The following is a 25,710-nucleotide window of genomic DNA, read 5'->3' as shown; positions in this document are numbered from 1 at the left end:
GCTGTGGCTTGGTAAGGCCTGCTGGTCTCTGCACTCCAGCTGCTGGCCAGGGCCAAGGGAGAAGCAACAAGAGCTGCTGAGGAGTGGCCTAGCCAGAGCCCTGTTCACAGAGGCAGTGCGTGTGTGCACCTTAATGGTGAGAGCTGTCCAGAAAGGCAATGGGCTGCCTCTCAAAAATAGTAGGGAACTCCCTGTCAGTGAGATGGCCCAAACAGGTTGATGACAATCTTACAGAGGGAAAAACTCCATTCAGGACAGGTGACATTTGGACAGAAATAGGCAGGGTGGTTAAGTGTGTGGGCTTTGGAGTTAAAGTGAGTTTTGGGCCCCAATCCCAGCTTTGCTTCTTTACCTCAGATGAGCTCTGAGGCCCCAGGATCCCAGTGAGGAAGTAGCTATGTGACCTTAGGCAAACCACCCACGCTCTCTGAGCCTCACAGTTCTCATCGGCCTCCTGGGTTGTGAGGGAGACATGAATGTGTGGGTGGTGCCAGACACAGCTGGCCAGTCCTCAGGAGATGTGATCGTGAGACTTCCTGGGTCTCCGTCTGCTCCTCATGCCCTCCTTGAACCCTGACAGCCTGGCCCAAGTCTCTCCGTCCTCGCTGGCACGGCAGACAGAAGGTGGGGCTTCCTTCAGGCCATGTCCCCACCCCCAGGAGCTAGCTTGCTTTCAGCCAGGTCACTGCACCCCATCCTCACTGTAATCCATCCCAGTCCCCTCCTCCAACCCGCCAGCCTCCCAAAGAGCCCCTCAGAGTCTTCAGACCACCCACCAGTGTCCCCAAAGGCCAAAATGAAAGACAAATACCATCAGGCCTATTCGTCACCAACTTTATTTCTGGCTTCAGTTTGACAGTCAATGAAACAACTTGTTCAATGTCCCCTCCCCCAGTGTTCAAGGTACCCTTCTATATATTATTAACTCTTTGCTAACATATTTAATATTTAAATACAAGGAAAAACAATAAATTACTCGTTGGCTGAGAGCTGGCTGCTGGCTGGCAGACAGGAGCAGCTGTTCTGCTCCTCTCCTGACCCTGCCTCGGATGAGGCTTCGAGGCCCCAGGACCCCAGTGAGGTAGCAGAATTCTGTACACAGTACTTATTACCAGGGACTCCTGGTGTCCACTGCTTTAGTGCTGGGGCCCTGAGTCTCTGAACCCTTGGCTCCAAGTGCCAGCAGCCACAGTCTTTCCCAGTCCCCAACGCTGACAAACACACTCATTTAAATAACACACAAAAATAAATAAGGCCAAGAAGAAATGTGCCTGAGCTGCTCTCTGCCTCAGTTGCCTGTGTGTGAAGTGGGTACCTCTCCCACCACATGTCTGGCAAGGGGGGCACCCACTGTAATGCTACAGTGTGCTCTAGGGCAGGGGAAGGGTGTAGGGACGCGTCATCCCCGGATCCACTGAGCTCAGGGCCCTGGACAGAGGAGGCCCACCAGGCTGAGCCCTGGGCAAGGGGAAGGCTGGGGTCGGCTAGGCTGAAGACAGGCAGCACAGGCTGAGGTCTAAGCTAAGGAATTTTACCCCCTCCCTAACCCTCTTCCCCACCTCCCCAAGACACTTTTGACAACAGAAAGAAAAATGAATCTGCAACTTCAATAGTCAGGTCCTGTCTCTGCAAATAATGATGCTTTCGATGTTTCAGTTGAACTGTCCCTCGCGAAAAAGTTTCTTTAAATGTAAGAGCAGATCCTTTACAAACTGGGCCACCTCGATTTTGGTGTCTCGGACACGCAAGCTGGAAAACTGCTGCAAGACAAAGAGGCCAGCGCGTGAGTGGGACGCCAGAGGGCAGAACGGCCCGCACAAACCAGGGGCTTTCCAGGGACTGTCTCATTCAGTCCTCACGGAAGTCCCCATGAGGTGAGTACTGTTAGTACCTCTACTGTACAGATGTGGACATTGAGGCCCAGGTAGGAGTCAGGAGCCCTTGAGCCCAGGTCCTGTAAATCCCGAAGGCCATGTCCCTGCTGCCACAATGGCCCCAGCCCTGGGTAGACACACACCTTGGGTATTCAGCCAGCTTCCCTTCAGTGAGCCCAGGGTTGGCAGGAGGGGGTGCAGGGTGGGGGTGGGAGGTTGGGGGGCACCTTACCCCAGCTGAGACCTTGTGCGGGCAGAATCCGTTCAGCATCCTCTGGGTCTTCTCGATGGCACTGCAGCCTGACACGTTGATCAGGGATTCCAGGGCTGCACAGTACTGTGGAGAGGGGACACTGAGGGGTCAGGCCCTGCTGGGGTGGCTGCCTTTTGTGAGTCTGCAGGAAGATGGGGCTGATATGCCTGGTGCAGATGAGTCTGGGTGTTGGGAAGGGCCCAGATTATTGGGGGAGGGAGGAGAGCGCTTGAAGCTTGCTTGGAACCCCAGCCATGGAAGGGAGTCTCAGAGAAGACAGGCCCAAGGCCTGGAGCCTCTGCCCCATCCTCCCTGCACCTGAAGGTCCTTACCACGCCAGCTGTCAGGTTGATGCTCCACACCATGCTGCCATTGCAGAGCGGGGCCTGCGGGAGCAAAGTGACAGTGAGCAGAGTGCTGGCAGGGGTCGTGGGCCTGCCCTGCCAGCCCAGGCCAGGTCTGCACCAGCACAGGCCCCACACGCATCCCTCGTGTGGCGCAGAGGCAGGCCTGGCAGCCCCTCAGCGTTCCTGAGCTTCGTTTTCTGCTTTGAACAGCGAGCGTGGGGGTGAGGACCCATGTATAGGGTCTTGGAATTAAAAAAAAAAAAAATTGAGTGACACCACTAGTAAGGGACAAGCTGCATGCGAGGCTTGCCATAGTCAGGGCAAGAGGACAGGGGCCTGTGGAAAGGGCCAGGGTGGGGATGAGTGAAGTAGTGGTGGCCTGGGCCACTGTTGACCAAGACAAATCAGATGGGAGGCAGTGGGGGTCTGGTGTATTAAATGCCCTGCCTTCTGATTGTCAGGGAACATTGCAGTTAGGAGCATGGGCACTCTGGTGTTGGCCAGGCCTGGCTTGAATCCAGCCTCTGTCACTTAACCTCACTGAACCTTAGCAGAATGGGTTCATTGTACCTGCCTCTTGAGGTGGCTGGCAGTGATGAAATGACACATAAAGCACGTGTTTCAGGCCTGGTGTAAGCAGCGCTCAAGACATGTGAGCTGTTACTAGTGAGGCAAGGAGTGGACTCTACTCACAAATCCTCCTGTAAGGGCAGGCCTATTACGGTGCTGGGGAGAATGGCTGCATTATTATGGTCAAAATCCAGCTGGCAAATGCCACATGGTTCTGGGAGGGTGCTGGCCCTTCTCTGCTGTCCTGTGTTCAGGAATGGCCGAGTAGGAGCTGGCAGTGGCGGACAAGGCCAGGCCAGGAGAGCAGGGAGTCCCTGGGGACTCTGCCAGACCCCTTCATAGGTCCATCCACACTGCTGAGCCCCCCAGCCCAGCTCCTCTCTCTCTCATGGCTGGGCCAGGCCTTGGTCCATGGGGATTCTTCCTGACCCATAGGCATCTTAGGATCCAAGCCCAGCCTGCTCATTACCTCATCCTGGGAATCACCCGCCCTGGAGCCCTCATAGCTAAGACCCTGGCTAGCCGACACTCACCTTCTGGTTCTGGGTGATGTTGACCAGCTCCTCAATGAGCTCCCTGAGGGCTGTAGAGGGAGGCACAGGGCTTGGGGAGGCAAAGCCGCCGAGGCAAGTGAGAGCAATGACCATGGTCAACAAGAGCGCCATGAGGCCCAGTGCCAACAGGAGAGGATTGAGGAGCGGACGCATAGGCTGGGTGGCTTGTGGCCTTGGCGTCTTGTGGCAGCTTTTATAGGCCCAAGTGGTGACGCCTGACACCATGGTCTCTGCTTTTTCAGGCACTATCTAGAAACCACATCTTTACTCATCTTGATTTTACTTTGTGGAAAATCCAGTGTCGCATAAAGGAAAGAGTTTGATTTCTCGTGGACTTATTGAGAAGGGTCCAGGGCAGAGTTTCCAAGATCTAGGTGGGTTTAATTCCAGCGGCAGGCAAGGGACCCTGAGAGCGGCATGGCATCTGCAATGCTGCCCTGAGTTCCAGCAGTTTTGCCTGTGACAACCCTGAGTACCTGGACAGCTGACCCAACTCTGAGCTCCTGTCCTCAGACCCTTTTGTGTCACCGGAAGTGCTGGGCAGATAGTGCACTGTGGCTGTGGCCACAGTCTACCAGCTATGGGAATTCGGGGAGTTTTACTTTTTTAATAAACCAGTCTCTTAAATTACTTAAGTAATACTTGCTTGGATACAAAATTCAAACAGGCAATAGAAGAGTAAAGTTCACTTCTTTTGGCTTGCCTAATTCCTCCTTGGCCCCACTGTGGGAGGGATTGTCAAAGGTCAGATTTCCAGGTCTCCACTGAGCGATCCAGACAGGTTCAGAGGTCTTCCTGGGACCTTTTTTGGTGTTTTTTGTTTTTTTGGAGATGGGATCTCACTATGTTACCTGCCTAGGTTGGCCTCCAACTCCTGGACTTAAGCGATCCCCCCACCTCAGCTTCCAGAGTGGCTGGGAGTAGTGTGCACCAGTGTCTGGCCCCTTTAATGTAAAGTGCACGGGCCATCCTGCTGGGAAACTCTTAACCGGGCCAGGCTGGCAGCCTTAGTTCAGGTCAGAGATTATAAGTGTTCCTAGTGCCACTGGGACTTGGGGTGATCCCGTTTGCTCACCAGTCTCTACAGGATCAACCCCTACCGTCTGGGGGCCTCAAGTTTCCCTTCTGCAGAATGAGTGCTGTGGAGGGGCGGCTCCTGGGCCTGGCCCCTGCAGCCATGTCGCCTTTTCCTGCTCTTCCCTCATTTTCCTAGAAGTCCTCCAGAAACCCCCACAACAGAGGCCACGGCATTTGCCTGTTGGGTGTTGATGTCAAGATTTCTCCTTTACCCACTTCCTCCCCGAGCCAGCGCCTCCCCAGTCCCCCTCTCTGCCTGCTCAGGCTCCCTCCGTCCTGTCCTCAATGGGGCTCAACCTCCTCACAAGGGTGTGCTTATGACCTGTGCCACAAGGGATGCTGGATTCCCGCCCAGAGGCATCCCAAGCTTGCTCACCCTCTCTTCCCACAGGGAATATCATTCCCACCTTCTCTGTCCACACTCGAAGCTTCCCAGCCCAGCTGCTGGCCCTGACTCCCAAAAGTCTGCCCCTTCCCCTCGAGGGCCCCCAGTGCCTGGAGTGCCGCTACTTGGCTGTGTGACCCCTCTACGGGCCTGTTTCCTAACCTGTAGTAGAGAGTCCATGGCATCTCCCATAGGGTCTCCATCATGGGGGAAGCAGCGGGGAACTACCCTGGGCTGTGCAACTCCCGGTGCCCCGCCCGGATGAGTCAACGCCCCCGTAACCCCCACGGCTACCAAAAGCCCAGCCGGGAGCGGTGGGCAGGCGCGCCCCCGCGCGTGGGAGAAGGCGCTGGCGCGGCGGTTGCGGCGGCGATGGCCCGCGGAGATAGGGGAGTGGCCTTATGTAACAGGAGATAGGCCCGATAAGCGGGATCTGCGCGGCCGGGCCCTCCTCCACGGCCTCCGGCGGTGGCCGGTGCGGGAAGCAGGGGTGGGCGCGCAGACCGGCCTGTCTGGAAGCTACGGAGGCTGGCGAGGGGGCGGCAAAAGTGGAAGTGGTGGTCCCAGCGCCAGGCAGGGCAGGGGCCAGCTGGACACCTGGGCCCGCGGCGCCCCGTGCACCAGTGCGCACCGGCGAGGGCGGGAGCGGCGGAGGGGCCGAGGCGCACACGTGCTCCTCCAGCACCGGCCGTATCAGGCCGAGGGATCCTGCGGGCCCGGCCGAGCGGCAGCACCTGCCCTCGAGGGTGGTCTCCGCGGACCGAGGCGTGCCGGGCCGTGCGGAGAGGCGCGGCCCAGATGGCTACATCAGAGGGTCTGTTGCTTGTTTCTAGATTGTCAGTGGAGCTCCACTCCCGTGCGGGCAATTTTAATTAACACTAACTACCAAAGGGCCGCTCCGGGCACTTGGCGCGTGTGGCTCGCACCTGCCTGCAATGCGCCGCGTGGGCCGCCCGCTGATGGCCATGGGGAGCCTCCCCGCTTTGCTCTGGCGCCGAAGCGCTGGGATTGGGACCGCCCTTCCTCCGGACTAGCTCACCCTGGAAAAGCTGGGAAAGCTGGGGTTGCTTTTTCGGGTTTCCTCGGACTCTGGGTCTCCGTTGGCAAAGACATGCCCAGTCGGGAGGAGTAAGGCCTGAGAGAGTTGTTTTAGTAAGTGAAACGATTTAATTTTTTAGATTTTTATTTTTAGGAAAGTTACGAATGCCGATAATTGTAAAAATCAAGAAGGTTCATTATGTAAAGCGGCAGCGCTGGGAATCCGTGCTCTACGGGCCTCTGGCATTGCTGCTCCTCTTGTGAGCGAGGCACTCACTGCCCTGCTGTTTCCCTTACTGTCTTTTAAAGGTTGTTTATATTGCAGACAGCCTTGGAAGAGATAGCACCTTCCTCCGGAGCTAAAGGCAGGCGCACTTCCCATTCTAAAACTTCAGGCTCCCTAAGCTCATGCTTCCCCTCCTGTAAAGCAACCCATTTGTGCAGGTGCCAGCTGGCCCTCTCTGCGTCTCCCTGGGAGAACTGAAATTCAGGGAACAAAAATGTTCATGCTCTGCTACTACTTCTGTGCATAATAAACATGTTTGCCGTTGATGCAAGAATCCTGTGTCTTCTACCAGCATCCACGAAACTGTGAAGTGTGGCATGCTGACTTGTTAGCTTGTAAGTAGAGGCAAAACTCAGATCTCTCCATTTTTGACAAGCAGCCTTCCCCCACCCCAGCCTCTTATCCAGGGAAACCTCTTTATCTCCCTTCATGGTTCTAAATTAAGCCTAGGTTGCTGTTTCTTGATTTTTTAGACATAGGCGCTGTTGTCTACAATGAATATTTCGTTCTTTCTTTCTTGCTGTCCTTCCTCCACCTGCATCCTTCCTTTTTTCTCATCAATACAGATAGATCATAATTTGGGTCAGTCAAAAGCCTTGTATGCTGTTTGCCTAATGATACTAATATATTCACAGGTGAAACATGGTTGGCTATGAATACTTTTATTTTCTTTCAAAACTTTTTACCTCTGGAGTTAATAATTATCTTGTTTTTCCATATTCTTAGTTTTCTGTGTTCCTCTCAGTGACTGAACCCTAAACTCTCGACCAAATACATGAAACTACTCTCAAGAAATTTGATGAGTTTTTCTCATAATTCATCTTCCTAAGAAAGCGGGGAGGTCAGGCCGTCTGGCCTGCTCTGATCTAGCACTGCCCCCGACCCTGCCACACGCCGTCTGAGGCCTGTCGCCACTGCCCTGGGAACTCCCTTCGCCACTGTGTGTGCTTCTCTTGAGTTTTTGATCTTTCTTTTTTCTTGGGTAAACATATCCCCTGATAGCTTTCTAATAAAGGGTGTGGAGAAGGTAAACTTTTTGAGAACTTGCATGTCTAAATAGATGTTTTATCCTCAAGTTGAATTTGACAGTTTAGTTAGGTATAGAATTTTAGGCAGGAAATACTTTTCTTTCAGAATTATAAAGGCCTGTGCTGTTGCCTCCTATCTTCCAGAAGTGCAGAAGTCTAGAACCACTTTGAATCCAGATCTTTCCTCACTCCTTTTGTAGAAATTGTCTTGGTCCCCACACTCCACATTTTACAACAATGTGCCTTGGTATAGTTCTGTTCCCAACAACTGTACCAGATACGTAGTGGGCCCTTTCAAACTGAAGACATGCCATTAAGTTCTGGTAAATTTTATTTCTTTAAAAAACCTCTCTGTTGTTTTTACTTCTTTGTTGTTGTTGAGACAGAGTCTTGCTCTGTTGTCCAGACTGGAGTGCAATGGCGTGATCTCAGCTCACTGCAACCTCCGTGTCTCAGGTTCGAGGAATTCTCCTGCCTCAGGTCCCGAGTGGCTGGGAGTATACGCACCCGCCATCACGCCTGGCTAATTTTTTGTATTTTTAGTAGATGCGGTTTTGCCATGTTGGACAGGCTGGTCTCCAACTCCTGATCTCAGGTGATCTGCCCGCCTTGGCCTCCCAACATGCGATGGTGTGAGCCATCGCGCCTGGCCCTATTTTTACTTTTTATCTTTGAATAAATATTCCATTCACATGGCACAAAACTAAAAACTATATACATTCTTTATTCCTCCTTTCTCCCTTCTTTGGGTTGTACATGGTATCGTTTCTTGTTTGGTTGTTCAACACAGAGGTTAGGGACACCCATCTTCACCCTGTTTTTTCAACCCCCAGCCATGCAGTTGAAAATCCACATATAACTTGACTTCCTCAGAACTTAACTCCTAATAGCCTATTGTTGAGTGGGAGCCTTATTGATAACATAAAATGCATTAACACATATTTTGTATGTTATATGTATTATATACTGTATTCTTACCATGAAGTAAGCTAAAGAAAAGAAAATGTTGGCTAGGTGCAGTGGCTTATGCCTGTGATCCCAGCACTTTGGAAGGCCAAGGCAGGCAGATCATTTGAAGTCAGGAGTTTGAGACCAACCTGGCCTACATGGCAAAACCCTGTCTCTACTAAAAATACAAAAATTAGCCAGATGCACTGGTGGCACATTCCTGTAATCCCAGCTACTCAGGAGGCTGAGGCTGTAGAATCACTTGAACCCGGGAGGCAGAGGTTGCAGTGAGCCAAGATCACGCCACTGCACTCCAGCCTGGGTGACAGAATGAGACTCCATCTCAAAAAAAAAAAAAAAAAAAAAAAAAGGTTGTTAAGAAAATCACAAGGAAGGAGGAAAAAATATATTTCCTATTCATCATTAAGTAGAGGTGGAACATCACAAAGGTCTTCAGTGTCACTGTCTTCACGTTGAGCAGGCCAAGGAGGAGGAAGAAGAGGAGGGGTCGGTCTTGTCATCTCAGGGGTGGCGGAGGCAGGAGAAAATCCACAGATAAGTGGATCTGTGCAGTTCAGAACCTGCTATTCAAGGGTCAACTGTGTATGTAAAAAATTTAGTGGAATCTCCACCTTCCCTCACAAATAACAATTTTTCTTAGGTGTTTTTTTGGGGGGGGTTATCCTATTTGTTTATGTAAATACAAACAACTGTGGATATATGGTCTTATTTCCCTTGTCCCTACATGTGAAGTGGCATCATATACACCTTTTGCACCCTGTTTTTTCTCACTTATAAAAATAATATATTTTTGGCCGGGCGCGGTGGCTCAAGCCTGTAATCCCAGCACTTTGGGAGGCCGAGACGGGCGGATCACGAGGTCAGGAGATCGAGACCATCCTGGCTAATACGGTGAAACCCCGTCTCTACTAAAAAATACAAAAAACTAGCCGGGCGAGGTGGCGGCGCCTGTAGTCCCAGCTACTCGGGAGGCTGAGGCAGGAGAATGGCGTGAACCCGGGAGGCGGAGCTTGCAGTGAGCTGAGATCCGGCCACTGCACTCCAGCCTGGGCGGCTCAAAAAAAAAAAAAAAAAATAATAATAATAATATATTTTTGTATTCACACTTAAATTGGGATATTTTATGACTTTTCTTCTCTGTTCTCCTTCTTCTCTCTTATTGGAACTGCCATTTTTTGATTATACCTCTTGGACTTGTCCTTGAATTTTCTTTTTATTCTAAAAATTTCTCTCCTCTGGGATATTCTCATAGCTTCATCTTTTTTTTTTTTTTTTTTTTTTTTTGAGACGGAGTCTCGCTCTGTCACCCAGGCTGGAGTGCAGTGGCCAGATCTCAGCTCACTGCAAGCTCCACCTCCCGGGTTTACGCCATTCTCCTGCCTCAGCCTCCCGAGTAGCTGGGACTACAGGCGCCCGCCACCTCGCCCGGCTAAGTTTTCGTATTTTTTTAGTAGAGACGGGGTTTCACCGTGTCAGCCAGGATGGTCTCGATCTCCTGACCTCGTGATCCGCCCGTCTTGGCCTCCCAAAGTGCTGGGATTACAGGCTTGAGCCACCGCGCCCGGCCAGCTTCATCTTTCTTCCTGAGGGTATTTGATTCTTTGAAAGTGTGTGTGCACACGTGCACATGCACGCTAATGGCACTGTGTTCTTGTTTCATTGATGAGATAGCTTCTAAGTTTCCTTTTTCATACATAATCTTTATTTTCTCCAAGTTTTCTTTAAAAAATTGTTTTGAACTGGGCATGGTGGCTCACGCCTGTAATTCTAGCACTTTGGGAGGCCGATCGCTTGAGCCCAGGAGTTTGACACCAGCCTGGGCAACATAGGGAGGCTTCATTTCTGCAAAACACAAAAAAACTTAGCCAGGCATGTGGTGCATACCTGTGGTCCCAGCTACTTGGGAGGCTTTGGTGGGAGCATCACTTGAGCTCAGGAGTCGAAGCTGCAGTGAGTTGTGATCACACTACTTCACTCCAGCCTGGGTGACAGAGCCAGACTCTGCCTCAAAAAAAAAATATTTTTTCCATGTGATTGGCTTTCCTTGCATGTTAGGGGATCCTGGATTACCTGCACATGTTAAAACAGATAGGGAGCTCTGAGGGTAAATGTGTGGGAGGGGGCTGTTTCCTGTAGGGCGGGTGGCTGACTGTTTTCACTTGGGGAACCTCCTGTGCCAGTTTCTTTGTCGTTTTTCGGCAGGCAGGTCAGCTCGCGCAGAAAAGATTCTCCCTGTCTCCAGCATTCTGGCAGCAAGGGTGGAGAGAGGGCTGGGGTGGGGGCCTTGGCATCTGTTGACTGTTCCTGGTTTCAGCATATTTCTTTTTTTTTTTTTTTTTTTTTGAGACAGAGTCTCGCTCTGTCGCCCAGGCTGGAGTGCAGTGGCCGGATCTCAGCTCACTGCAAGCTCCACCTCCCAGGTTTATGCCATTCTCCTGCCTCATCCTCTCGAGTAGCTGGGACTACAGGTGCCCGCCACCTCGCCCGGCTAGTTTTTGTATTTTTTAGTAGAGACAGGGTTTCACCGTGTTAGCCAAGATGGTCTCGATCTCCTGACGTCGTGATCCGCCCGTCTCGGCCTCCCAAAGTGCTGGGATTACAGACTTGAGCCACCGCACCCGGCCGATTTCAGCATATTTCGACTGCCCTCCACTGTGTCTGGTGTTTCTCAGTCCAGATATCCTGTCTGGAGAAAACCCTGCTGCAGGAGGGTCACCCAACTTTGAGGAACAAAAATGGATATCTAACTGTTTCTTAAACTGAGTTTCAACAACTTTCCTTATTTTCACTGACCCTTGCCCTTCCGATGTTCTTGGTCTTTGCCCAGTTCCTGAGCATTCTCAGGACTCTGTAAATCAGCATGGGTCTCAGCTGGCCTGCCATGCCGTTTCCTTGGGTCAGCCAAGTAGTCTGCCCACCGTCCATCCACTTTCCACCTTTCCAACGCTGGTGCTGCCATCCCTTTCTCCCATTTTGGGGCTTTTAAAAATTTAGAAAATTCAGTTACTGTCATTTTAGTTGGTTATAAAGTGGGAGTTTGTGTTTATTCCATTGTTTTTACTTGGAATTTATATTTTTAATGTGGAGAATTTATAAACAAGACAAGCAATAAGAGGCAAGCACTAATCTTGCACCCCTTGTCCCTGGCGCTATTAACACCTCTGTATCTTTGCTGTGCACATTTATATTTTGTTAGAAAAATGAGATAATACACTATATGGTTTTTACTCTTTTTTCACTTAAATTATATGAAGAGCATTCTCCAATGTCAGTATTCTGCATTAAAAAAAAAAAGATTACACAAAAATGTTATTGTATAAAGTACAGATATGCAAAGAAAAAGCCCCATAGTCCCAGCATCCAGAGATAATAATCATTGTAATATTTTGGTATCTGTCATGCTAGTATGTGGGTATGTACAGGGCAAGTACCTTATTCCTAAAATAAAAGGAAAATAACTTTTTTTTTTTTTTTTTTTTTTTTTAAGAGAGTCTTGCTCTGTCATCTACGTTAGAGTGCAGTGGCACCATCTTGGCTTACTGCAACCTCTGCCTCTCAGGCACAAGCAATCCTCCCACCTCAGCCTCCTGAGTAGCTGAGACTACAGGTGAGCCACTACACCTGGCTAATTTTTGTATTTGTTGTAGAGACCAGGTTTCACCGTGTTGTCCAGGCTGGTCTCAAACTCTTGGGCTCAAGCAATCTGCCTGCCTTGGCCTCCTGAAGTGCTGAGATTACAGGTGTGAGCCACTGTGCCTGGCTGACATATTTTACTTATTTATTAGTATTTTTTTGAGATGGGGTCTCACTCTGATACCCAGGCTGAAGAGCAATGGTGCAAACACGGCTCACTGCAGTCTCGACCCCCTGGGTTCAAGTGATCCTCCCCTCAGCTTCCTGCATAGCTGGGACTACAGGGCACCATCACACCCCCACGCTGATTTTTAATTTTTTTTTGTAGAGATAGGGTTAAACCTTTAGATACCAAGGTTTTACTAATACCAGGTCAAAGGGGTGCAAGATAAATGTTTGCCTTTTATTGCTTGTCTCTTTTATAAATTCTCTACATTAAAAATATAAATTCCAAGTAAAAACAATGGAATGAACATAAACTCCCACTTCATAACCACTCAAACCATAGTAGCACCAATCTTATCCTGTTGCCCAGGTTGGTCTTGAGCTCCTGTGCTCAAGTGATCCTCTTATCTTGGCCTCCCAGTGTGCTGGAATTACAGGCATCAGCCACTGCGCCGGCCTATTACTTAATCTAATACATTTCTGTGCCAAGCCCTTGGGAGACAAATAATTACAAATAATTCCCATAACAATGATAAGTTCATACATTCATTAAGGAAATGTTTATTGAGTGCTCACTATGTAGGTGCTAAACAAAACAGCACAGTCCCTGTCCTCTAAGAGATACATTCTAGTGGGTGGAGATAATGAACAAATACATGATATATAGTATGTTAGACAGTGAAAAGTACAGTGGAGAGGGAAAAAAAGAGGGCAGGTAGAATGGAGTGAGTGCACTATTACGTATCGGATGGTGACGTAAGACATCACTGAGAAGGTGTTATTTGAGCAGAGGCCTGAAGGATGAGAGGAAGTGGCCATGCAGATATTTGGGGGAAGAAATTTCCAAGCTGAAGGTACAAGCAAGTGCAAAGGCCCTTTTCTTATTTTGTGTGTGCTGCTGTAGTAGAATACCCAAGACTGAGTAATTTATAAATCATAAACATTTATTACTTACAGTTCTGGAGGCTGGGAAATCCAAGATCAAGGCTCCAGCAGAATTAATGTTATATTTACAGAAAAGATACAAAAATAGTACAGAGAGTTTCTATATCCCCTTCCCCTACCCAGCTTCTCCCAATGGTAACACATTACATAATCATAGTGCAATGATCAAAAACAGAAAAATGAGCATGGATTTATTAAGGAAACTATGGATCCTATTCTAATCTCACCAGTGTTTCCATTCACATCCTTTTTCAGTTTCAAGATCAACCCAGGATCTCACAGTGCATTGAGTTAATTCTCTTTGGTCTCCTGCAGTCTGAATGGTTCCTCAGTCTTGTCTTGTCTTTCATAACCCTTACATTTTCCAGGAATACTGATGAGTTATGCTGTCAAAAGTTCCTCCGTTTGGTCCCCCTGGTGTTTTCTCCTAATTGCACTGAGGTTCTACATTTTCACAGAGATGAAGTTGGGGCCTTCTCACCACATCAGGTCACAGGGTTCATGAGGTCCATGCCTTCTTATTGGTGATGTTGACCCTGACCATTTGGTTAAGATGGTTTCTGTCAGGTTCTTCCATGATAAAGTTACTATCTTTCCCTTTTTAGTTAATATATTGGGAAAGATAGTTTGAGATTATAGAATTTTTTTCTCAGATTTGTGCCTACTAATAATAGCTTCATCAGTGACTCGTCTCTGAAATGATTTTTATTGTGGTATTTGCCTACTGATGATTTTTCTTTTTCCCTCTTTCCTTCTACATTTTATTACTTGTAATTCTACTATAAAGAAGTGCTGTCCTTGTCCCTCATTAATTTTTTTAAAGTAAGTACTTGTGTATAGCCATGTAAGTTCATGAATATTTATTTTACTCTATGGGTTATACTCCAATACTGTCTTTATTTTGTTTCTCAAATTGTTCTACCTTTGATCATTGGGAGTTACTTCAGGTTGGGTTCTGTGTTCTTCGAACAAACTCTACTTTTTTTTTTTTTTAAATATTTTCTTAATTTCTGGCACCACAAAAAATTCTAGGGTCATTTTGTATTTTCCTTGCTTCAGCCCTGAAATCAACCACTTCTCCAAGGAGCCAGAGTTATTTTTATTGAAGAGGGTGTTTTATTTTATTTTATTTATTTATTTATTTATTTATTTTTTGAGAGGGAGTCTGGCACTGTGGCCCAGGCTGGAGTGCTGTGGCCGGATCTCAGCTCACTGCAAGCTCCGCCTCCCGGGTTTACGCCATTCTCCTGCCTCAGCCTCCAGAGTGGCTGGGACTACAGGCGCCCGCCACCTCGCCCGGCTAGTTTTTTGTATTTTTTAGTAGAGATGGGGTTTCACCGGGTTAGCCAGGATGGTCTCGATCTCCTGACGTCGTGATCCGCCCGTTTCGGCCTCCCAAAGTGCTGGGATTACAGGCTTGAGCCACCGCGCCCGGCCGAAGAGGGTGTTCTAAAATCAAGATCTTGGAACTAGGTGTCCTCATTATTACTGGGGTATCATCACATTGGGCCCTCTTTAAATAACTTTGTTACTTTCACTATAAGCTTTTCGTTATTTTCTTAGTGGTTGCCCTGGGGATTACAAATGAACACCTTAATTTAGATGAATGTCAACTTAATTTCCATTTCAAAAGTTCCTTTATAGTTCTGTTGCCTCTCTCTTTTGTAGTATTATTGTCTTATAAATTATATTTTTATACATTATAAGCCCATCAACAGTGTTAAATTTCTTAATGCAGTTGCCTTTAAATCATATAGGAAAAGAGTTGCAACCGAAAATACTTTTTTTTTTTTGAGATGGAGTTTTGCTCTTGTCACCCAGGCTGGAGTGCAGTGGTGTGATCTCAGCTCACTGCAACCTTTGCCTCCCGGGTTCAAGAGATTCTCCTGCCTCAGCCTCCTGAGTAACTGGGATTACAGGCGCCCACCACAACGCCTGGTTAATTTTTTTGTATTTTTAGTAGAGACAGGGTTTCACCATGTTGGGCAGGCTGGTCTCGAACTCCTCACCTCAGGTGATCCGCCCACCTTGGCCTCTCAAAGGATTGGGATTACAGGCATGAGCCACTGCTCCCAGCCCCCAAAATACATTTATGCTTTTTTTTTTTTTTTGAGACGGAGTCTCGCTCTGTCGCCCAGGCTGGAGTGCAGTGGCCGGATCTCAGCTCACTGCAAGCTCCGCCTCCCGGGTTCCCGCCATTCTCCTGCCTCAGCCTCCAGAGTAGCTGGGACTACAGGCGCCCGCCACCTCGCCCGGCTAGTTTTTTTGTATTTTTTAGTAGAGACGGGGTTTCACCGGGTTAGCCAGGATGGTCTCGATCTCCTGACCTTGTGATCCGCCCGTCTCGGCCTCCCAAAGTGCTGGGATTACAGGCTTGAGCACATTTATGCTTTTATATTACCTATATATTTACCTTTATCAGTACTCTTTGAATATTCATGTGCATTTGAGTCTAGTTTCATTTTATCCTAAACGATTCATTCTCCTTTCATATTTCTTGTGGGGCAAGTCTGGTGAAGACAGGTTATCACAATGTTTATTTGGGAGTGTCTTCATTTCTTGTTTTTGAAGGACAGTTTTTCTGGATATAGAATTCTTGGTTGAGGCTGGGCACAGTAACCCACACCTTAATCCCAGCACTTTTGGAGGCCAAGGTGGGAGGATTGCTTAAGACTAGGAGTTTAAGACCAGCCTGGGCAAGATAGGAAGACCTCTGTCTCTTAAATATTTTTTATTTTATTTTATTTTGGTGGCACAGGGTGGTAGTCTTATTTGAGAGGCTGAAGAGAATTGCTTGAGCCCAGGAGTTCGAAGCTACAGTGAGCTATGATTGCACCACTGCAAAAATAATTCTTGGTTGATAGTCTTTTTCATTCAGCACTTTCAATATGTCATTTCACTGCTTTCAGGCCTGCACTGTTTCTTATGAGAAGTCAGTTCTTAGCTTTACTTCTTTCTTTTGAGATATCTTTTTCAACAATTTGATCATGATGCATCTAAATGTGAATCCCTTTGAGTTTACCCTACTTAGAGTTTGTTCAATTTCTTGGATACAAAGATTAATGTTTTCAGAAAATTTGGGGCGTTTTGGGCTACTATGTCTTCAAATAGTCTTTCTGCTCCTTTCTCTCTCTTCTGGGATTCTCATTATGATTGGCATACTTGGTATTCTGGTACACTTGATAGTGTCTCAAAGGTCTCTGAAGCTCTCTTCATTTTTCTTCATTCTTTCTTTCTATTCCTCAGACTGTATAATCTCAATTGACCTGTCTTTGAACTCACTTGATTCTTTCTTCTGCCAGTTCAAATTTGCTATTGACCCCCATCTAGTGAATTTTTATTTCCATTATTGTATTTCTCAATTCCAGAATTTCTATTTTTTTTGTCTCCTTACTGATAGTCCCGATAATTTGGTGAAACATTATTCTCATAATTTCCTTTAATTCTTTAGACTTTGTTTCATATTTACAATAGCTGATACCTAAAGTCTTTGCCTAGTAAGTCTAACATCTGGGCTTCCTCATAGATTGTTTCTATTGACTGCTTTTTAAATTGCTGTGTATGGCATGGGTCGTATGTTCCTGTCCTTTGTGTCTTGTTTTAAATACTACATCAATTATTGAAGTCAGATTACCTCCTCTCCAGGGTTTGCACCTGTTACTATTCCTTATTGTTGCTGCTTTTGGTTGGTTCTGTGTCTTTCCTGGACTAATTCTGTAAATTCTGTATTCTTTGTTATGTTTGGTTCCTGAAGTCTCTACTCAGCCTAGTGGGTAAGCTAATGATTGGACAGATTTTCTTTTTAATGCCTTGAACCAATAAATTTTCTAGCTTTTGTCAAGTGCATGCGTGTATATTTGTCCAGTCATGTCACTGATGTATCAGCGGGCAGTTTACAACTGCCTTTACCTTCATTTCTGGCATGAATTGAGTTTCAAGGTAGGCCAGAGATGAGAGCTTAGGACCCTCTCAGGACATGCATACATCCCTGCACATGCACATGGACTTCTAGATTCCCAGGAATATGCTTGAGCTTGTCAAAGTTCCCATGGACATCTTCCCAGATTTTTCCTTTTAAGTTTCTTGGTCAGCCTTTTGTTAGCCTCACCTGATAACGCTGCCTCAGGCAGCCACAGGGTTACCCAGTTGCCACTGATTATTCTGCAGGAAGGGCTGTTTTCAGAGTGAGCTGACTTAAATAAAGACAGGTCCTGAAAATGAAGCTTTTCAGTGAGTTGCCAGACAAGTCAAATAGAGGCAGTTGTCTAGTAGTGGAGATCTGGGGGACCTCCAAATTCATTCTGCCTCTTCCAGTGGTTACTAGGTTGCTGGTTTTCACAGACACTAAGAGGGCTGTTGGTTTTCAAGGCTACCATGGAATAAGGAAGGGGGGCATGGGATTAGGGCAACTTAAAATGCCACTTTCTGCTCTGAGATTCAGCTGTTTTCCTTTAATAAACACGCCTCAGTTTGTTGCTAACCATTAGTTGCTTTCCAAAGTTCTGAAAAAGTTGATTTTGACATTTTTGCCAGTCTTGTTGCTTTCATGAAGGAGCAGATTTTGGGTGGCTTTTACTCCATCCTCATTTAAGTAGAAATCCTTTAGATATTAAAATTATAAATTTATACAGATCCTTTGGATTCAATCAACACCACAGGGTTCTTTTTATGGCCTCCCTTCCTGATATGCAAACACCTTTTTCCAACAGTGAGAAACTAAATTTGTATTATCTACAACACAGGTATGTATTTGTTTGACCTTAGTATATACATAAAAATTTCAGAATTGCTAACCCACACCCCTGTGAGAAACACATTTTCTTGAGTTACTTTTTAAAAAGATTGCTGGCTGCTGTGTTGAGAACCATGGGGAACAGGCCCTAAATCAGTGGGAGCAGTTAGGTGGTTACTCAGATTATTCAGGTTAGAGATGGCAGTGGCTTGGACCAGAGCAATGATGTGCAAACTCTATTGTGAATTTGAACGTGAGAGATGTAGGTTGTGTGCTGCTTATGCGAATCTAATGCCTGATGATCTGAGATGGAACAGTTTCATCCTAAAACCATCCCCCTCACCCCACCCGTCCATGGAAAAATTGTCTTCAACGAAATCAGTCCCTGGTGCCAAAATGGTTGGGGACTGTTGGTTTAAATGGTGAGGCATGGTCAGATTCCGGATGTGTTTTGAAAATTGAACCCATAGTATTAAACTGATGAATTAGACAGGAGATGTAAGATAAAGAATCAAAGATAATGCCAATTTTTGCCTGAGCAATTGGAATAATGGAGTTGCCATTAACTGAAAGCCTGTGGAAGAGATTCAAGTTCTGGGAGAAAGATTGGTTTTGCTCATTTTAAGTCTTAGACATTTATTATTCAAGTGCAGATAGATGCCCAGTTATCCACAGGCAGCTGAATATATCAGTCAAGCATTTAGGAGAGATGTGGACTGGAGACAAACATTTATGAGTTATCAGTGTATAGATGGTGGTTGTAGGAGTGGTCAGTGCCCTGCATATATCCTATGATCCTAGGAACTGCCAATGTGTTCCTGCCAACTTTCAGCTGCTGCTATCTGGTTTTTCTTTCTTTTTAGACACGGTCTCACTCTGCCACCTAGGCTGGAGTGCAGTGGCACAAATCACAGCTCACTGCAGTCTTGAATCCTCAGACTCCAGGGATCCTCCTATCTCGGCCGAGAAGCTGAGACTATAGGTGTGTACCACCATGCCTTGCTAATTTTTAAAAAATTCTGTGTAAAGATGGGGTGTCATCATGTTGCTCAGATATTTTTTTTTTTCTTTTTAAACTGTGGAAAGCAGTTCTGCTGGTACACATGGCAAGCCAGTAACTAACACGTGCTAGAATAGCCCTCCACTCAGTTACCCTGGGAAGTTGTTACATAAATACTCCAGGTCTCTTGCCCCTTAGGTGGGATAATTCTGAGGTATATATTTTGCCAAACTCCCCAAAGTCTCCCTGTGGCACCAAACTCTAATTGCCTACTACCATAGCTGGCTTAACAGTAAACTTTTCATTGGCTGCTTTCTCTTTCATACAGTTTCCCCAATTTCCTACTGATTACTTTCACGTGAAGCATTGTTTTACGTTCTGCTTCCAGGAGAACCCAAACTAAGATGGTTTAAAGCTATGACATTGGATGGGATCACCAAATAAGCAAGCACAGAGAAGAAAAGAGGTGCAGACTCCGTGTGAGTACTGAAACCCTGTGACACTGAGAGGCCAGGGAAATGAGGAGGAAACAGCGAAGGAAACGGGATGTGCACGTGTTGCAAGGAGGTTGCAGGGAGGAAGGCAGAGCTGGATTCCAGTAGGGCTGGGGATTGTCAGGACAGTTTGAGGACAGTGCAGTGGAGGGTGACATAATGATGGGCCATGGAATTTACGTTGAATAAGAAGAGAAGTACAGGCATGAGGGAAATGACCTGTGAAAAAGCCATAGAATCAACGGATTGAAATCTCAGTGGGGTCAAAGAATTGTGGGGATTGAGGACCACAGGAGAATTGTATACACCATGGGGTTATTGGAGAGTGAGATACTTAAAACTGAGATTTTGGAGGGGTGCAGTTATTGTTATTAAAAGGACTGGGCTCTAGAATAAGACTATAGAACTGAGTGTCTTCTCACTGGAGGAAAGAAAAAGGGGCTGAGGGAGGCTGAGGTGGGCGGATCACTTGAGGCCAGACGTTCAAGACCAGCTTAGCCAACATGACGAAACTCTCTCTACTAAAAATACAAAAATTAGCTTGGTATGGTGGTGCATGCTTGTAATCCTAGCTACTCGGGAGGTTGAGGCAGGATTGCTTGTATCAGGGAGGCAGAGGTTGCAGTGGGCTGAGATGGTGCCATTACATTCCAGCCTGGGTGACAGAGAAAGACTCTATCTCAAAAAATAAAAATAAAAAAGGTTGAGAGGCCAGGGAGTGTATTAGACCATCACTTGGATATTGAAATCAGCAATGATTAGTAGTAATGGGGTGACACTGAACCGGGAGCTAAACTCTTCAACAAATAAGAGGGAGTAACCAGGCTGGGAATAAAAGGTAACTGCAACAAGAGTGAAATGAAGACAGGTTTTTCTTGAACACTCACACAGTATTTAGTAGGTGGCAAGCAGTTCTAAGCAGTTTATAAATAATGTCATTCAATCTTCATAACAACCCTATAAAACATGTACCATTTTACTCACTTTTACATATAAGGAAACAGAAACAAAAGAGGACAAATAACTTGCTCAAGGTCTCCAGCTAATGAGTGGTGTGCTAGGATTTGAGCCCAGGCAGTCTGGCTCATTCTAACCTCCATCCATACTGTGATGGCTATTCATTCCAATGTGGGGAAGGGGGGATATTTGGAGAATGATCTAGAAGCAGCAATGAGAAGCCAGAAAGGCACCTATCTGAACGAAAGCAGCCACTCTCAAAAGTGCTGCCAAGGATGCCACATACTCAGGGGGAAACCAGATTTAAAACTGGGAAGTCTGTTTTAACTTGCAAATGATAATTTTGTTTCACTGCCTATATTGGTCTTGTATTGCCTTTGTTATTCCTTGCTGCAACAACTAGCACTTTCAGAAACATGTTGATAGAAGGTAACTGGCTTTAATATTTACTGAGAAATGTTTTATTTTGCAATTAAGATGACTGTTTAATTTTGATTTAGCAACAGATAACATTAAGAAAATATTCTTTGCAAAACTGAGTTTGCTAAAGCTAGATGTTGAATTTTATCAAATATAGCTGCTAGAATTTTTCAGAATTTTTTCCCCTTCGGTTTTATTATAGTGATGATTTATCAACAGATTTTTATTATAGTGATTTATCAACAGATTTTTATTATAGTGATGATTTATCAACAGATTTTTCATTTTCTGAAATCTCGCATTCTTGGGATAAAAATATCTTGGCTATTGTGGATGTTTACTATATAGCTAGAATTGATGTGCTCTTCATCTTACTTGTGATTACATTTAGGAACCACCCCCCTCCACCCCCGCCCCGCCCCCAGGACACTCTGTCTTAAGGTCCTTAGCTTTAATCACATCTGCAAAGTTTCCTTTGCCATATAAAGTAACAGTCACGGGTTCTAGAAATCAGGACCTGGCTATCTTTGGGGGCCAACTATTTAACCTAGCACAGACGCTTTAGGACTTTAGGGCTTAATTCTCTTCTGGACCCAGCTGAGAAAAGCTGTCTAGGCAATATGCTCGTTATATCTACAGATGGCACAAAACCATGCCACGTGACTGAATCAAGACCTGGCTGACTCTGAAAAACAGAACTCCACAAAGCGTAATTCAAAAGCGTGTGACGTGCTTGCATTCTGTGTGGAATGGAAGGATTCAAGATGTCAGCTGGCAATTCCAGGAAAAACTGTGATTAGGCTTTTCTTAGAAATGGCATCTGAAGAGCATATGGCGAGGCCTGCTCTTCTAGGTCTGGTTGGACCCTACAGGGAGCAGGCCTTGACTTTGTGAGTGAGCCTGGCTTGCCTTCCACACGGCAATGCCCCCTTGGAGAGGAATCAGGATTGATGGTGAAGCCAGGATGCTACACAGGATAGATGCAGAGGAGTGTTACAGGCTTCTTCACGATGGGCAGATCGGGCCTCAAGTGGTCAGAGCTTTCCAAAGGTGGGTGTGCACAGTGGAGAATTTCCTCTCTGTAGAGAGAGCCCTGAGTCTGGATGACCATCTGGCAGGGATATGTAGGGGAAGAAGGTGGTGGGTACTGACTTAGATGATTACTTAAGGTTCACTGTCAAACTCTGAGACCCCACTCAACTACTTCAAATTTTAGTTGGGGAAACCAAGTCCCAGAGAGAGAGGTCACTTGGATTTATAAAGTTAAAAGCAGAGTCAAACATACATCTCACCACTTCTGGTCATCCTCAGATATTAATACTCAGTTTTTCAAACAACATGCAAGGAAATAAATTCAGAGGTAACATTTAACTATGATTAAAAAAAAAATACCAAAACCATAAATTTTCAAGGCAGTAATTATCTCAACAGTGCTTTGAGAAGGAGAATGCATTTGCATTGGGGAGGAAGGCACAGAGTCGAGTCTCGGCTGTGCTGCTGAACCCTGAAGGCCTGTCAGAGGCTGCCTGGAATGGGATGAAGAGCAGGGAATCAGAAACAGGCAATCTGTCCAATTTTCAGTGAAACAAGTTTCATAATTTTAGAACCTCCCAACATCCAAAATCCTAGACACAATGTTCCTTTGAAAGAATATATTTTCTTACTAAGTTGATATCAGAAATAAGCAGTTTGTTCTTACACACTTTCTGAGGACCTACATTTCTATGGCATTTAAATCTTGGATATTTTTAATGAACATTAAATCCCAGGGAACTAACACTGCATTTCACAATCTCTGAGCACTGATCGATGTTCTTTTTAATCCTGTAGAATTTCTCCACATATTCAGAACGTCCTAAAAGCTCCACAAAATCTTCATCATGAGTGATTACCAGAAGCTGGAAGTTACGCTGCTGCGAGCGACTTTTTATTATCCTGAAACAATATATTTAGAACATATTATTAGTAAAGAGCATAACCCCTTCTTTGATTTGAAAAGTCACTGCAAACCTTGCCAGACACATGAACTTGTGCTGTGTGTGTCAGGGCCCCAGCTACCCTGCAGGAAGTGGAGGAGCGACCCTGGACCTTCAGGCCAGCCAGGCAGGAGTCTCATCTCCTCTCCAGACGGTAGGGACACATGGGCTGACTCCTCACTTAGGTCTGGTTTAGGGACTCATAGGAATACAAGAACTAGTTTCTTCCAGAAGTTCTCACTAAAGCAGGTATAATTATTTTATTGAGTTTTCCTTATATACCCAAACTGTTCAACTATAGAAGGCTTATTCCTTCGCCTGGGATTTTCCTGACCTGTTACTACTTTTCTCTGGAAGAAAAATTTTAAAGTAATAAAGACAAAATGCAGGTAAGGGGAATAACACTGCTTTCTTAAGAGCTGGGTCTACTTAGAATTCTGCCACCACCAGTCACTAGATGCATCATTACTATGACACACAGGGATGTGAGTGGGTGTTCTGGGAACATTTTGCTGAGGTAACCAGCAATGTGACTGAAACCTGAAAGACTTTTTCTTTTAGCTAGCCACTTATCCCCTTCCTGGAGCTGGATGTACTTGAGGTTTCAAAAGCACTTGCCCTTACTTGCGATGGCTGCAGAAAGGTGGCCCTGTGCTGCTCAGCTCTCCTTCTGGCCCTCTCTGCCAGTAAGGGTCTGTCTGGAGCCAGGAGTGCCTGAAACACCTCCTTTGACCTCAGGGAAAGTGCCTTTTTCTCTGCCAGCATAGTCCTTACGCAAGAGCTGCTTGACAACCTTGGCGTCTGTACCCACCCCAGGTGAATGTGGTAAAAGGTATGTGCAATTTTACCCTCACTGGATTTTACCTCATCTCGAATAAGCTTTGTGAGTAAGAGCTCTGTCATTCTTCACAGTTGTCTGACACATGTGGAAAGCTGGGGAGACAGTCCTAAATCCACTACCACTACCTACAGATGTCTTAGCAGGGCATGCTAATTGCTGTGCATGACATGTGGGTTCCTCTGGTAGGTTTACAGGAAAACCAGACCAGGAACCCCTCCAGTGACCCTCTCCCTGTGAACACACTTGGGGAGCGGCAGGATGTGTCTGGGACTGCTATTCACCATCTAGTTCCTTTAGGAGGGATCTGAAGAATTACTATCAAAAGGTAAAGCCCAGGGCTTGGCACCAACTGGCTTCCCCAAGAAGTGGGGAACACAGCTAGAGAACGTTTTCACCACAGAACTCTCTTGATCTTGAAAAACTATCACAACCTGTCCCCAAATGTGAGATACTTACTCAACCAGAGCATGTGCAAGAGATTCAATGTTTTCTCGGTCAAGATTTGTTGTTGGCTCATCCAAGGCAATGATGCCACAGTTGAGGCAGAACGTTTCAGCCAGGGCCAGGCGAATGATAAGTGAGGCTAATACCTGGAAAAAAGCCCCTATGTGAGAAGCCCAGCACAGACCTTCTCATCTCATGGCAGGCAAGCAGTCCTGACATGATCTTTTCAGAGGGAAAAGTGGGAAACATCACAGGTTCACTGTTAGGTAAAGCACTGCCCTCTGGGAGAGCCCAGCACTGGGACCAGATTCTTATGTCCTCCAGAAGGAGAACCTGCATGATCTCAGCCCATCATTCACTACAAAACAAAATGCTCAGAGCAATGCTGATGCCTTCACATAAAAAATTACATCAGCTACAACCAACTTGAGACCAAAGGCTAGAAACAGAGACAATGCCATTTATCTGTAATTTTAATAAACCTATAGGATTAGCAACCTTAAAAATTCTTGACCTGGCTATTTTCCTGATAATGGGATCTGTCAGAAAACTTTGACACACTTTCTAGAGCCTCTCACTTTTTCTCAGCTACCTTTAAATTTCCATATTCTTGTGTATAATTCTGAGAGTGAGAGAATAAAAAAGAAAATCCTAGGTCAAAGTATCAGGAGTATAGAAGTGTGGTTTCAGTTAAGCTTACCTGTAGAAAATCCAAGTAACTGGAACTGTTAGGCATTTTCACGGTTACTAGAAACCTAATACTAAAACCCTCAGACCTAACTGAAGCCATCTGAAGATACAAGACAGACAGAATTGACAGAGTAGGGCTATTCTGGGAAGTATAAACTACTCTGTTGTGAGCTGTAAGTCCCCTTTCCCCCTCAATTTGTGGGTGGGTGTGCACGAATCAGTGAGTTGGTAATTTTAGAATAGTTTACGTCTTGTCTTTGATGCCTAGGCAAGCCAGAAGACAGAGCCACAGCTTGGCCCTGTGAGGGACAGGCATTTCCTGTCTTTGAATCCAAACTGCTGTCAACTCTCCCACCACCCACTCACATGCAGAGTCCCTGGCTGGCTTCGAGAGCCTCAACAAAAGCCAGTGTTAGGTAGGATGGACGCCCACCTCCATTATTTGTTCTCTCCCCTCACACCAAGGGGGCAATTATTGCTAATTAATTTTCATAACTCAGAATAGCTAGAGAAAATCTTTTTCCTCAAGATATTTTTGTAAGTATTTTTAATCCAAAGAGACCATGTTTCACACTCTGTATTTTCTCATTTATAATTATCACTAAAAATCACCAAAGTAGGTAGGGATACTGATTACAGATCACAAGCTGGTCATTTTTGTAGACTGATTTAGATAGTAATCTGCAGATGCTTTAAGTTGGTATCAGCTGTCTAGGCTGACAACATAATACATATATGCATGGCATGTTCTTTCTTTTTTTTTTTTTTTGAGATGGAGTTTCGCTCTTGTTGCCAGGCTGGAGTGATCTCGGCTCACTGCAACCTCTGCCTCCTGGGTTCAAGCGATTCTCCTGCCTCAGCCTCCCGAGTAGCTGGGATTACAGGCACACGCTACCATGCCCAGCTAATTTTTGTATTTTTAATAGAGATGGAGTTTCACCATGTTAGTCAGGCTGGTCTCGAACTCCTGACCTCAGATGATCTGCCCTCCTCGGCCTTCCAAAGTGCTGGGATTACAGGCGTGAGCCACCA

General features: G+C 46.1%; 2 protein-coding genes across 6 annotated transcripts in view; both read right to left on the bottom strand.

The window, feature by feature from the left end:
* Nucleotides 1–825: 825 nt before the first annotated feature.
* On the bottom strand, nt 826–5,346 carry IL13 (interleukin 13). Of its 2 annotated transcripts, none has more exons than XM_031666032.1 (4): nt 5,223–5,346; nt 2,460–2,513; nt 2,107–2,211; nt 826–1,760 (listed from the first exon to the last, which is right to left on the bottom strand). In XM_031666032.1, exons 1-4 carry the CDS (start codon nt 5,250–5,252, stop codon nt 1,653–1,655), a joined length of 297 nt encoding a protein of 98 aa, XP_031521892.1. In that variant the 5' UTR covers nt 5,253–5,346; the 3' UTR covers nt 826–1,652. The 2 variants fall into 2 exon arrangements, with proteins under 2 accessions (XP_031521892.1, NP_001162230.1); NM_001168759.1 differs by lacking the exon at nt 5,223–5,346 and adding an exon at nt 3,578–3,709 and having other exon boundaries at nt 1,653–1,760.
* Nucleotides 5,347–22,364: 17,018 nt separating this feature from the next.
* Nucleotides 22,365–25,710, bottom strand: part of RAD50 (RAD50 double strand break repair protein) — an 86,773-nt gene continuing 83,427 nt past the window's right edge. For 3 of the 4 annotated variants that reach the window (XM_009209045.3, XM_009209046.2, XM_021939179.2), the window contains exons 24-25: nt 24,001–24,134; nt 22,365–22,662 (exon numbers count right to left, since the gene is read on the bottom strand). In XM_009209045.3, coding sequence (XP_009207309.1) covers nt 22,476–22,662; nt 24,001–24,134 — 321 coding nt within the window. In that variant the 3' untranslated portion in view covers nt 22,365–22,475. The remainder of the gene's footprint in view (nt 22,663–24,000; nt 24,135–25,710) is intronic. The other variant, NM_001169034.1, reaches the window with a different exon arrangement.

This window comes from Papio anubis, chromosome 5 (assembly GCF_008728515.1).
Source record: "Papio anubis isolate 15944 chromosome 5, Panubis1.0, whole genome shotgun sequence".
NCBI lineage: Eukaryota > Metazoa > Chordata > Mammalia > Primates > Cercopithecidae > Papio > Papio anubis.
This window is presented reverse-complemented; position numbering and strand designations above follow the sequence as displayed.